We start from the raw sequence: 14,211 nt of genomic DNA, 5'->3' as shown, positions 1-14,211 counted from the left end.
CTTCAGATATTGCCTCAAACTTTTCCCCTTTATTTCTTCTGCTCTTTTCTGTGTCTATCTGCATGTGTGTATTGCGAATGCTTGCGAACGTGGGCGCGTCACATCACATATCCGTAAGTGTTAACCGAATTAGAGTTTAAGTTTAATAAAGTTCAATCTTTTTTCTTTAAACCTAAGAAAACCTGTTTGGCTAGTTTCTTTGCCTTATAATTGGAAGTTAGTGAACAAGAATTCACTAAGGGGGAAGCTAAACAAAAAATTAAAATTAAACCCTGTTATGGTAAGAGGAACCTTAGACCCCTTTTTCTCCTGGTCGTAATAGCTTTTAAAAGGAAAATGAAGAAACATCTTTTAAAAAGTTTTGAAAATATGAGAAAGGGCAGGGAAAAGATATTAAGCAGACAGTTCTTTCAGAAACCTGCCACATGCAAGATAGGCTGAATGGTCTCCTGTGCTGTAAAATTCTATGATTCTAGTTGCAAAAGTTCTTTAGTTAGGCAGTAAATGTCTTTCCTTACTGACTAAGGAGGAAGGCTGCAGTTTCTGACAAATAGTATCTTACTTCCTGTGGTTAGTTGAGAAACACATCAGTGCACAGATCACAAGGTTTAGGATCCAAGAAGGAAATGGGGTGCTTGACCATTAATATTGCAGATGGGTACTAATCCTTTTATGCTTTTTGCTGGCCCAAGTTTAACAAAGCGTTGCCCGTTTTCTCATTTTTGCACTGGGATGGAAATTACATAGAATCCTGGAACGGTTACAGAACAGGAGGCGGCCATTGGGTTTGTGGTGTCCATGTCAGTTCTCTGCAAGAGCAACACAGCTAGTCTCACTCCACTGCCCTTTCCCGTAGCCCTGCAAATTCTCTCTTCAGGTGCTTATCCAATCCCCTTTTGAAAGCTATAATTGAATCTACCTCCACCACACTCTCATGCAGTGCATTCCAGATAGTAACCAATCGCTGTGTAAAAAAGTTTTTCTTCATGTTGCCATTGGTTCCTTTGCTAATCATCCTATATTGGCAATCTCTGGTTCTCGACTCACCAACAGGAACACCTTCTTCTCAATCTACTCTGTCCAGACCCCTCAGGATTTTGAACACCTCCATCAAATTTCATCTCAAACTTCTCCTCTAAGGAGAACAGGCCCAGTTTCTCCAATCTTTCCACATAACGGAAGTCTCTCATCCTTTGAATTATTCTCGTAAATTTTTTCTACACCCTCTCCAAAACCTTCACATCTTTCTTAAAGTGTGGTACCCAGAATTGGACACAATACTTCAGTTGAGGTCAAATAAATATTTTACAAAAGTCCATAACTTCCTTGCCTTTATACTCTATGCCTCTATTTATAAAGCCCAGGATCCCATATGCCTGTCAAACTAGATTAGATTAGATTAGATTAGAGATACAGCACTGAAACAGGCCCTTCAGCCCACCGAGTCTGTGCCGAACATCAACCACCCATTTATACTAATCCTACACTAATCCCATATTCCTACCAAACATCCCCACCTGTCCCTATATTTCCCTACCACCTACCTACACTAGTGACAATTTATAATGGCCAATTTACCTATCAACCTGCAAGTCTTTTGGCTTGTGGGAGGAAACCGGAGCACCCGGGGAAAACCCACGCAGACACAGGGAGAACTTGCAAACTCCACACAGGCAGTACCCGGAATCGAACCCAGGTCCCTGGAGCTGTGAGGCTGCGGTGCTAACCACTGCGCCACTGTGCCGCCCTCACACTACTTTCTCAACCTGCCCTGCCACCTTCAATGATTGTGCCTAGGTCTCTTAGTTCCTGCACCCGCTTTAGAATTGCCCCCTTTATTTTATGCTGCCTCTTCTTTTTCTTCATACCAAAATGTATCATTTCACACTTCTCTGCATTAAAATTCACTCGCTTCATGGTCCCCCATTCCAACTGCCTATGTCCTCTTGAAGTCCATCACTATCCTTCTCTCAGTTCACAATACTTCCAAGTTTTTAAAAAATTGTGCCCTCTACACCCAAGTCTAGGTCATTCATATAGATCAAGAAAAGCAGTGATCTGAGGACAGACCCCTGGGGAATCCCACTGTATGGGCTGAAGTTTGTTCAGTTCCCGATGTCAGGCTCCATGGCAGCAGGGGGGGGGGGGGGTGGGGGGTGGGGTGGAGATCGTACCAGCAGCAGCCCGCCATGGGGCCAGACGCTGGGAGTGCCGGGTCCAGTCTTGCTGGCGGCAGCGAAGCTTCATGGTGGCCCCACCGTTGCTGGGTGATGTGACCTGACTTTAAATATCTAAATGAAGGAAATGCATACATTTAAATAACATTCACAGCTATCTGACCGGCTGCCTGGGATCTTCCGTGTGGCGGCTGGCACTCACGCACTTTCACTTTCCCGTTCAGGGAAAGCTGGCACCACTGATGTGAGAACAGGGGAACGTAGGATTTTTAGTGTAGTAGTGGGGTGCGGGGGGAGGAAAAGGGGTGACCTCTGAACTTTGTACAGTTTGGAGAGAGGGAGAGGTCAAAGCATCAATGTAAGTGTTCTGGTGGGGTGGGGGGAGGATGAGGGCAACTATTTTGTGTCAGTGTTTTTTGTGGGGGGTGGGGGGGGAGAAGAGGGGTGACATTTTATTTGTGGTGTACTGGTGGGCGGAGGGGTATGGGCTTAAATATTCAAATTTAGTAGCAGGTCGAGCTGCCCTTTAAAAATGGCGCCAGTGCAGAGGCAGCTGAAACGTTGCTGGCATCGCAGAGCCCACCCCCACAACGTGATTGCGGGGAGGGGGCAAATCGCCTGGCACATTATCATGAGCCGAAGGCAACACCATTTTTTTGCGCCACGGTGGCGGGAACGTTAAATCCAGCCCTATATCTTCCTCCAGTCTGAAAAACAACCATTCATCACTTCGGGGTTCCGAAGGAGGGTCACTGACCCGAAATGTTAACTCTGCTTCTCTTTCCACAGATGCTGCCAGACCTGCTGAGTGATTCCAGCATTTCTTGTTTTCATTCACCACTATTCTGTTTCCCATTCTTCAGCCAACTTCAGATCCATGCTGCTGCTGTCCCTTTTATTGCATGGGCTTCAAACTTTGCTGACAAGCCTATTATGTGGCGTTTTATCAAACACGTTATGGACCACATCAACAAAATTAACTTCATCAAAAAACTCAAGTCAGTTAAACACCATTTGCCTTCAGCAAATTCGTGCTGCTTTCCCTCAATTAATCCACGTTATCCAAGTGACTGTTAATTTTGAAATAAAAACAAGAAATGCTGGAAATACTCAGCAGGTCTGGCAGCATCTGTGGAGAGAAAAGCAGAGTTAACATTTCAGGGCCGTGACCTTTCATCAGAACTGGCAGTTCTCCTTTGCCAGTTCTGATGAAAGGTCACAGACCTGAAACGTTAACTCTGCTTCTCTCTCCACAGATGCTGCCAGACCTGCAGAGATTCCAGCACTTGCTGTTTTTATTTCAGATTTCCAACATCTGCAGTATTTTGCTTTTATTTTAGCGTAACATTTGCAATTCTCCAGCCCTCTGGCACCACCTAAAGAGGATTGGAAGATCATATCCAGTAGCTCTGCAATTTCCCCCCTTATTTCCTTAAGTATCCTCGGATGCTCAGCAACAATCAGCCTTTCTAATACCTCTATCAATTTTTAGCCCATATCTTAACTACCTCCTGTTCCGCTATGACTTGCACGGCATTGCCTTCCTTGATAAAGGGATGCAAAGTACTCAGATATGTCCTCTGCTTCCATGTGTAGATCCACTTTTTGATCCTTCATTGTAGAGGAGGGATGGGGCCAATGTTCTGTAACGAAGTGAAACCTGTACAGTTGATATTCCTCTGTTGTCTACTTGTTACTTTAATAAAACAAGTTGTACTTTATAGCCTCAGTTGCATTGTTTGCTATTCAGAGACTAGAAGTATATGTATGGGTTTGTGTCAGTTCAGTGAGCCAATTACAGTAACCAGTGTTTCCTCTTGACCCTAAGCTATGCCACATTACTGCATATTGTGTGTAAAGTCACACTGTTGTTAGCAAAGGATTGATCAAATATGACTGCTACTGATTTCTCTTTATATTAATATCTGTATGTTAACTGCATCCAGTAACTTTTCAATTAGAACTGATCTCACTCGCAGTTTTATTACTGCTTTAATGTGGTCAGATCCTGTGAGTACGAAGACCTGTATGAGTGTGTAGATGGAGCAGCATCTTGTAGATCATTCATCTTTTAACTTCACAGGGACATCGGAGAGGTGTGACAATATTATGATGGTTAGGTGTCTGTAAAGAAAGATTAGATAATGCTAAAACATAATAGAATTGGAAATAAAAATGGTATAAGGGTAGTTTCTGGGAGAGATACCTCAGTATTTGATTAGGTCTGATAAACCTATAACTATGCTATTTACATATGCAGATTCCCTGATAAACTCATCAGGTTAGTTTCCACATGTAAACTGATGACACCCAGCACTACTTCACCACCACCTCTCTTGACCAGTCACTAAATTGTCAGACTGCTTGTTCAACATCCAGTACTGGATGAGCAGACATTTCCTCCAATTAAATACTGGGAAGACTGAAGCCATTCGTGAAGCCATATGAAGCATTATTTGGAGATAGGTCGCAGATCAGCCATGATCTCATTGAATAGTGAAACAGGCTCGAGGTGCTAAATGGCCTATGCCTGTTACTATATTTATTGTTTCAGTTCAGTGCCAGTGGCAAACTCCATTCCCTAGTCACCGACTTCCCCCCTCTGCCTGGCAACTGTCTGAGTCTAAACCAGTCTGTTCGCCTTGGGTCATATTTGACTCCGAGATGAGCTACCGATTACATAATCGTGCCATCACGAAGATTGCCTATTTTCACCTCCTGACTTGCCGGACTCTATCCCTGCCTCAGCTCAGCTGCTGCTGAAACTGTCTGGACTTGATTATTTTAAAGCACACCTGGCTGGTCTGCCACATTCTATCCTCTGTAAACATGAGGCCATCCAAAACTCTGCTGCCCAGGTCCTGACTCGCACCACGTCCTGTTCACCCATCGCCCTAGTCTTCGTTGACCTACAGTGGTTTCCAATTGGCAAAACCTCGAGTTTAAAATTCTCATCCTTGTTTTCAAATCCCTCCCCATCTCTGTATTATCCTCTAGCCCCACAACCCTCTGAGATATCTGCACTCCTCTAATTCTGTCCCCTTGTACAATTGTGAATTTAATTGTTCCACAATTGATGATCATGCTTTCAACTGTCAAGGTACTAAGCTCTAGAATTCCCTCCCTCAATGTCTCCTCTTTTTCCTTCTTTAAGACACTCCTTAAAACCATTATCTTTAACCAAGCTTCTGGTTATCTAGTTTAATATCTCCTTATCTGGCTTGGTGCCAAATTCTGTGTGGTAACACTCCTGTAAAGCACCTTGGGACTTTTTATGATGTTAAAGCTACTATATAAATACGAGTTGCTGTTTGCGGTTTTTTCTTAAGTGTCTGCTTAGTTATTGTCAATAATAGTTATTTACTATAATTATAAGAAATAGGAGCAGGAAGAGGCTACACACACCATTAAGCCTTCTGCAGCATTCAATAAGATCAAGGCTGAACCTTGATGTCAACTCGACATGCCTGTCCTATCATATCCCTTTATTCCCTTCGTGTCCAATCAGTCTTGAATATACTCAACGACTGAGCATCCAGAGCCCTCTGGTGTAAAGAATTCCAAAGATTCACAACTCTGAGTAAAGAAATTTCTCCACAATTCAATCCTAAATGAATGACCCCTTATCCTGAGACTATGATCCCTTGCTCTAGACTCTCGAGCCGGGGAGGCAGCCTGACAGCATCTACACTGTCAAGCCCGCTAAGAATTTTATGTTTCAATGAGATCAGGTCTCAATTTTCTTAACTTCAGGAAATAAAGGCCCATTCTACTCAATATCACATCATAGGACAATTTTGAGTAGCTTATAAGTGAAAGCATCCATCCCCTCTCACTGCAAGATGCAGGGAGTGAGGACTTGCCTTGGAGAGTGGCCACTGGCATTGAGAGCAAGTGAAATATCTAAAAATGTAGGCCAGAAATTTGCAGTTGTAACAACAGCAAAACTGTTGGTGCTTGCTGTCATTACTGTATAAAACTGACTGCAACTTTTGGCGTTAGCACATGCAGTTAAATGCGGAATTTGCTGTCAACAATACCATGCTCCTCCACAGGGTTCAGTGATGCAGTCTTAGCAGAAGCAAACACAGAATTACTTCAGCTTTTTATGCATATTTCTTGGAAAAACATTGAAAATATTAAGCTTTGTTCAATCAGGACTAACAGTACACAAAGTCACAATTACTGCCGAACAACCTCTCTGGCCCTTAAAAAATAATCTAAAAGCATGGAGTCCCATTCCCTCAGAAGAACATTTAAAAAATGCATGATTTTTAAAGTAATAAACTATTTTTTGTTTGTTTATGATATTTTGGGTGCTCCCTTATTCCTATTTGTTCTGTCCCAATCTTTATTTCACTTTTTGTTCAATGGTCAAAATGTGAATCATATTCCATGCTTTTTACTCTCTGCTTTGCTATCTGAAAATTCTTCAATCGGATTGGTTAATCAGCTTGCTTTCTGCCTGACACATCCCAATAACTGGTACCAATTTCAAATGTGACATCAGAATAGAGGAAATTTGCACTCGAGAACCGGCTAACTCTTTCTGGCCAGTTTTATTTTTAGGACAGCATTCGCCACTGATGACAAAATTTGGGCCGAACCTTCAGTACCCTTCTAAAATACAACTTGGCAGTTACGGAACTGGAAGGCAAATCTTGACCTTTGCTTTTAATTCCTGTTTAAATTAACTTGATTGAAAAAGTATTGTACATGTAAGGTTTCAAACTGAGCTGTGTGCAGTAAAACTGCAGTATGTATTGAAACAGTTCGAAACAATGGGCCAAATCCTGCTGACAGAGAGGGGGGGGGTTAGCGACAGAGAGGGGGGGGGTTAGCGACAGAGAGGGGGGGGGTTAGCGACAGAGAGGGGGGGGGTTAGCGACAGAGAGGGGGGGGGTTAGCGACAGAGAGGGGGGGGGTTAGCGACAGAGAGGGGGGGGGTTAGCGACAGAGAGGGGGGGGGTTAGCGACAGAGAGGGGGGGGGTTAGCGACAGAGAGGGGGGGGGTTAGCGACAGAGAGGGGGGGGGTTAGCGACAGAGAGGGGGGGGGTTAGCGACAGAGAGGGGGGGGGTTAGCGACAGAGAGGGGGGGGGTTAGCGACAGAGAGGGGGGGGGTTAGCGACAGAGAGGGGGGGGGTTAGCGACAGAGAGGGGGGGGGTTAGCGACAGAGAGGGGGGGGGTTAGCGACAGAGAGGGGGGGGGTTAGCGACAGAGAGGGGGGGGGGTTAGCGACAGAGAGGGGGGGGGTTAGCGACAGAGAGGGGGGGGGGTTAGCGACAGAGAGGGGGGGGGTTAGCGACAGAGAGGGGGGGGTTAGCGACAGAGAGGGGGGGGGTTAGCGACAGAGAGGGGGGGGTTAGCGACAGAGAGGGGGGGGTTAGCGACAGAGAGGGGGGGGTTAGCGACAGAGAGGGGGGGGTTAGCGACAGAGAGGGGGGGGTTAGCGACAGAGAGGGGGGGGTTAGCGACAGAGAGGGGGGGGTTAGCGACAGAGAGGGGGGGGTTAGCGACAGAGAGGGGGGGGTTAGCGACAGAGAGGGGGGGGTTAGCGACAGAGAGGGGGGGGTTAGCGACAGAGAGGGGGGGGTTAGCGACAGAGAGGGGGGGGTTAGCGACAGAGAGGGGGGGGTTAGCGACAGAGAGGGGGGGGTTAGCGACAGAGAGGGGGGGGTTAGCGACAGAGAGGGGGGGGTTAGCGACAGAGAGGGGGGGGGTTAGCGACAGAGAGGGGGGGGTTAGCGACAGAGAGGGGGGGGTTAGCGACAGAGAGGGGGGGGTTAGCGACAGAGAGGGGGGGGTTAGCGACAGAGAGGGGGGGGTTAGCGACAGAGAGGGGGGGGTTAGCGACAGAGAGGGGGGGGTTAGCGACAGAGAGGGGGGGGTTAGCGACAGAGAGGGGGGGGTTAGCGACAGAGAGGGGGGGGTTAGCGACAGAGAGGGGGGGGTTAGCGACAGAGAGGGGGGGGTTAGCGACAGAGAGGGGGGGGTTAGCGACAGAGAGGGGGGGGTTAGCGACAGAGAGGGGGGGGTTAGCGACAGAGAGGGGGGGGTTAGCGACAGAGAGGGGGGGGTTAGCGACAGAGAGGGGGGGGTTAGCGACAGAGAGGGGGGGGTTAGCGACAGAGAGGGGGGGGTTAGCGACAGAGAGGGGGGGGTTAGCGACAGAGAGGGGGGGGTTAGCGACAGAGAGGGGGGGGTTAGCGACAGAGAGGGGGGGGTTAGCGACAGAGAGGGGGGGGTTAGCGACAGAGAGGGGGGGGTTAGCGACAGAGAGGGGGGGGTTAGCGACAGAGAGGGGGGGGTTAGCGACAGAGAGGGGGGGGTTAGCGACAGAGAGGGGGGGGTTAGCGACAGAGAGGGGGGGGTTAGCGACAGAGAGGGGGGGGTTAGCGACAGAGAGGGGGGGGGTTAGCGACAGAGAGGGGGGGGTTAGCGACAGAGAGGGGGGGGGTTAGCGACAGAGAGGGGGGGGGTTAGCGACAGAGAGGGGGGGGTTAGCGACAGAGAGGGGGGGGTTAGCGACAGAGAGGGGGGGGTTAGCGACAGAGAGGGGGGGGTTAGCGACAGAGAGGGGGGGGTTAGCGACAGAGAGGGGGGGGTTAGCGACAGAGAGGGGGGGGTTAGCGACAGAGAGGGGGGGGTTAGCGACAGAGAGGGGGGGGTTAGCGACAGAGAGGGGGGGGTTAGCGACAGAGAGGGGGGGGTTAGCGACAGAGAGGGGGGGGTTAGCGACAGAGAGGGGGGGGTTAGCGACAGAGAGGGGGGGGTTAGCGACAGAGAGGGGGGGGTTAGCGACAGAGAGGGGGGGGTTAGCGACAGAGAGGGGGGGGTTAGCGACAGAGAGGGGGGGGTTAGCGACAGAGAGGGGGGGGTTAGCGACAGAGAGGGGGGGGTTAGCGACAGAGAGGGGGGGGTTAGCGACAGAGAGGGGGGGGTTAGCGACAGAGAGGGGGGGGTTAGCGACAGAGAGGGGGGGGTTAGCGACAGAGAGGGGGGGGTTAGCGACAGAGAGGGGGGGGTTAGCGACAGAGAGGGGGGGGTTAGCGACAGAGAGGGGGGGGTTAGCGACAGAGAGGGGGGGGTTAGCGACAGAGAGGGGGGGGGTTAGCGACAGAGAGGGGGGGGTTAGCGACAGAGAGGGGGGGGTTAGCGACAGAGAGGGGGGGGTTAGCGACAGAGAGGGGGGGGTTAGCGACAGAGAGGGGGGGGTTAGCGACAGAGAGGGGGGGGTTAGCGACAGAGAGGGGGGGGTTAGCGACAGAGAGGGGGGGGTTAGCGACAGAGAGGGGGGGGTTAGCGACAGAGAGGGGGGGGTTAGCGACAGAGAGGGGGGGTTAGCGACAGAGAGGGGGGGGTTAGCGACAGAGAGGGGGGGGTTAGCGACAGAGAGGGGGGGGTTAGCGACAGAGAGGGGGGGGTTAGCGACAGAGAGGGGGGGGTTAGCGACAGAGAGGGGGGGGTTAGCGACAGAGAGGGGGGGGGGGCGAGGGAACACATATAAATGCAGGTCTGTTTTTTTTTTAAATTAACTGGCACGTTCAGCAAGTTGCAGTGCAGAAGAATTTCAAGCTGAAGGGCACAGGGAAGAAAACAATCCTACTTCATAGACTGCGAGATGCCACAGCAAGATTTGCTACAATTTGGTACAATAAGCTGCAACATTGCTTCAAGTTAATTGCAACTCGATTTGCTAGTCACAGAATCGTTATTCTATCAAAACTTGTATTAAAGCAGATGTGCATGAGAACTAAAACTGATTGCAGTTCAAGAAGGCGGCTCACCAGCCGTCTCTAAGGCAATAGCAATGGGTAATAAATACTGGCCTTGCCAGCGATGCCCAAATCCCATGAATGAAGGAAAAAAGTGACAACTTAAAGTTGCTTAATTCAAGTTATTTAATAATGCAAATTTTTAATTACTGTTACTTACATTGCTTAATTTAAATCATTTGATAATTCAATTTCTTTAATTGCAAAAACTCAACATTCCAACATACAGCCTATTCCTGATATTTTCAGAAGCTAAGACAAACACCATGAGTTCTACAACCTGTATAAATCGCAGTGCTACGTGCAAGGCACCTTGGATAAACCATATTACAGATAGCAGTGAGACTAGTACAGATCTAAAACTTTTGAAATTGCTAGTATCACAACTTTATTAGAGAAAAAATCATTTTCTATTAAACCGAACTGTTTGAGCAGTTAATGCATTCGATTATAATGTTTAACAAAACAGAAAATTGTCTTGTTTCTTTCAGAGTAAATAAATGAGCTAATCTAAGATGGAAAACAATCTTGTCAACAGGGGTAATAAAAACAAGAAATGTTGGAAATACTCAGCAGGTCTGGCAGCATCTGTGGAGAGAAAAGCAGAGTTAACGTTTCAGGTCAGTGACCCTTCTTCAGAACTGGCAAATATTAGAAATGTAAAATGTTATAAGCAAGTAAAGCGGGGGTGGGGCAAGAGATAACAAAGGAGGTGTAGATAGGACAAGGTCACAGAATAGCTGCCCAGAATGTCATGGAGCAAAGGCAAACAATATGTTAATGGTGAAATAAAAGCAAAATACTGCAGATGCTGGAAATCTGAAATAAAAACAAGAAATGCTGGAACCACTCAGCAGGTCTGGCAGCATCTGTGGAAAGAGAAGCAGAGTTAACGTTTCGGGTCAGTGACCCTTCTTCGGAATTGACAAATATTAGAAATGTCACAGGTTATAAGCAAGTGAGGTGGGGGTGGGGCAAGAGTTAACAAAGGAGAAGGTATAGATTGGACAAGGCCACATAGCTGACCAAAAGGTCATGGAGCAAAGGCAAACAATATGTTAATGGTGTGTTGAAAGAAGGGTCACCGAAGGGTACAAACATAAACAAAAGTGGGTAAGCAAACTGAACAAACTAAGATGAAATAAAATAAAACACAAAAAAAATTAAAAGAGGAAAAAGAAAAAAATGACTAAAAATAAAAGTAAGATGGGGGGGGGGGGGGGCCCCATCATGCTCTGAAATTATTGAACTCAATGTTCAGTCCGACAGGCTGTAGTGTGCCTAATCAGTAAATGAAATGCTGTTTCTCGAGCTTGCATTGATGTTCACTGGAAAACTGCAGCAATCCCAGGACAGAGATGTGAGCACGAGAGCAGGGGGGAGTGTTGAAATGTCAAGCAACCGGAAGCTCGGGGTCCTGCTTGCGGACTGATCGGAGGTGTTCCGCAAAGCAGTCACCCAGTCTGCGTTTAGTCTCCGCAATGTACAGGAGATCACATTGTGAGCAGCGAATACAGTATACTACATTGAAAGTACAAGTAAATCGCTGCTTCACCTGAAAGGAGTGTTGGGGCCTGGGATAGTGAGGAGAGAGGAGGTAAAAGGGCAATTGCAGGAGGTGTAATACCTCCTGATGCTATCTTCCATGACAGCGCTTCGGATATGTCTTCCTTTTTCCTCAACAGAGGATGCCCCCCCACTGTGGTTGACAGGGCCCTCAACTGTGTCCGGCCCATTTCTCGCACCTCTACCTTCACCCCTTCCCCTCCCTCCCAGAACTGCGACAGGGTCCCCCTTGTCCTCACTTTCCACCCCATTAGCCTCCATATCCAAAGGATCATCCTCCGCCATTTCCGCCACCTCCAGCGTGATGCCACTACGAAAGCATCTTCCCCTCCCTTCCTCTGTAAGCATCCCGAAGGAATCGTTCCCTCTGTGACACCCTGATCCACTCCTCCATTACCCCCACCACCTTGTCCCCTTCCCATGGCACCTCCCCACTGTTTTTTTTCATGTTTGTACTTGCGGCTCTTCAATTTTCAGTCCGTTAACACCCTATCTGTACTAATGCTTTGTCTTTCAACACACCATTAACATATTGTTAGCCTTTGCTCCAAAACCTTCTGGTCAACTATTCTGTGACCTTGTCCTATCTACACCTTCTCCTTTGTTATCTCTTGCCCTACCCCCGCTTTACTTGCTTATAACCTTTTACATTTCTAATATTTGCCAGTTCTGAAGAAGGGTCACTGACCTGAAAGATTAACTCTGCTTCTCTCTCCACGGATGCTGCCAGACTTGCTGAGTATTTCCAACATTTCTTGTTTTTAATTTCAGATTTCCAGCATCCGCAGTATTTTGCTTTTACTTAACAGGGGTTTTGATAAATCACGTTACTTTAAAAAAAAGTAACAACTCTCCTGAAATAATTAAACTATCATGATGGAATTTGTTTTTCTGTCTTTGATTGCTATGAATTCTTTCCATATTGTGGGAAATTTAAAAAACGGTTAATGTATTTTTTTTTTAACAATTGCTGTAGTGCAGTAACTGGAAAGTAATTCTGTGACTCCCAACATAAGTATTTCAAGCCAAAATTACCTCACTCCCCAGGGGGATTTTCAAGGTTTTGTTGAGTCATAGGGAGGGGAAAAATGACTTTAAATCCCATAATAAGGAGCATTAAACTTCACCTGCTTGTAATAACAATTCCAACAAAATTTTAAAAAATCTCAGTGAACAGAATATTCCATTATGCTGTGTATAATTTGAGTTATAACCTCTTTCTCACTCATGCAAACAAGCTTAGAATCTACTGTCCAGTTTTATTTTTTAACGTAAATAAGAATAACCTTCAGACCTATAAAATCAATTCATTTATTTAATTATACTGCACAGGCTATTCCCTACATTAAAAAAAATTCTGTATAAATTTTCAGATCATTTGTTATGCTCTTTTTCACTTTTATGTTACGCTAATACTGCAGGTGACGTCTTACACCAGCGGCAGCACTATCAATTCCAGATAAGCAGTACCTATCTTGTACTGCCTGATTGAGTCAGTGCTCCACTGTCTGCCAGACAATTACATTTAAATGTTTTGTGAGCACAGGCATGAACATTCACACTCTCCGAACATATAACAATCTTCATTTAACTTTAAAAAGTGCTACGGGGAAACTTAAAGACTTTTTACAGTAAAAACTGAGTGTACATTGTACTCCATGTGGTGTCAAAACCGAGGGGTAAGCGTCCACCTCAAGTGGTCTAATACTGCTGGGGTCTGAGTTGGGTCAGGTTCCATCTCTAATGTGATGCAAAAGTTGCAATATCAGTAAAACCTAAAAAGACATATACAAACAAGTAACACTGAGAAACTTATTTAATCCACTAAATTTCTGGGCATTAATGTGTCACAACACAAGTTATATATATAGTGCAAACTATACATAATTTAAAGAAACCAAAAGGTCTTTTTTACACGGAAAAGCACAGACCTTGTTCAGGAAGTGACCTTCTTCCTCTAAATTTTGTTTCTTCTCTCAATTGCTCCCCACTGTGCAGTCTTTTCTCAAGAAATTCACTAACCTGCTAAAAAAAAGTCATTTAAAGAAAAAGTTCAGCACTCTGCACCTGCTAGAAAGTAATTAAATATGAACAACTGACATTCTAATGGATTTCATTGCTAGGAGAGTACCTGATTTACTGAGCTGCTCCAGTTGGTTGAGAAGCCCTTGTTCTCCCTCGTTAATGCTTCCAAGTGATCTAGTTGAAACTTGTATGTCTCCAAATCCAGTCGCATGGATGAGATTTCTGCTTTCAGTCCAAGAACATGGTGTAGAGCAACTGCTGCTGTATAAGCTGACATAAGAGCTGCTAAAGTGAGGATGAAGGCTGAGTAAATCAAACATCTATGTTGTGTATCAAAACCTTCTCTTTGTTGCAACATTCTCATCTGCATCCCAAATTCCACTTTTCAGTTACACCGACTCATTAACCCATCCAGAACAAGGTTGTCAATTGCTAATACTATTTCCTGTTCACAGGAGCTGTGCTTTCTCGGAATTTTTTTTCAACTATAGCATTACACTTGGATTATACAACATTTCATACTCTTGAAACTAAACATTGCGTTAGTATGATTGGTCACTTTGTGTAGAGAAACCTACCTCCCAATACTAACCTTAAGTTGACTCCACCTCCTTTGAGGGACTCCTCCCCTTCAGATACCATATCACTAAAAATATATATATTTA

The 14,211-nt window shown here is 46.2% G+C and overlaps 1 protein-coding gene across 1 annotated transcript in view; it reads right to left on the bottom strand.

The window, feature by feature from the left end:
• LOC137371004 (tumor necrosis factor ligand superfamily member 13B-like) overlaps positions 1 to 13,982 on the bottom strand; it is a 71,462-nt gene extending 57,480 nt beyond the window's left edge. Inside the window, exons 1-2 of the mRNA XM_068032904.1 lie at positions 13,653 to 13,982; positions 13,453 to 13,546 (exon numbers count right to left, since the gene is read on the bottom strand). Coding sequence (XP_067889005.1) covers positions 13,453 to 13,546; positions 13,653 to 13,916 — 358 coding nt within the window. The 5' untranslated portion in view covers positions 13,917 to 13,982. The remainder of the gene's footprint in view (positions 1 to 13,452; positions 13,547 to 13,652) is intronic.
• Between the last annotated feature and the right edge of the window lie 229 nt (positions 13,983 to 14,211).

Source organism: Heterodontus francisci, chromosome 6 (genome assembly GCF_036365525.1).
Source record: "Heterodontus francisci isolate sHetFra1 chromosome 6, sHetFra1.hap1, whole genome shotgun sequence".
Classification (NCBI taxonomy): Eukaryota; Metazoa; Chordata; class Chondrichthyes; order Heterodontiformes; family Heterodontidae; genus Heterodontus; species Heterodontus francisci.
This window is presented reverse-complemented; position numbering and strand designations above follow the sequence as displayed.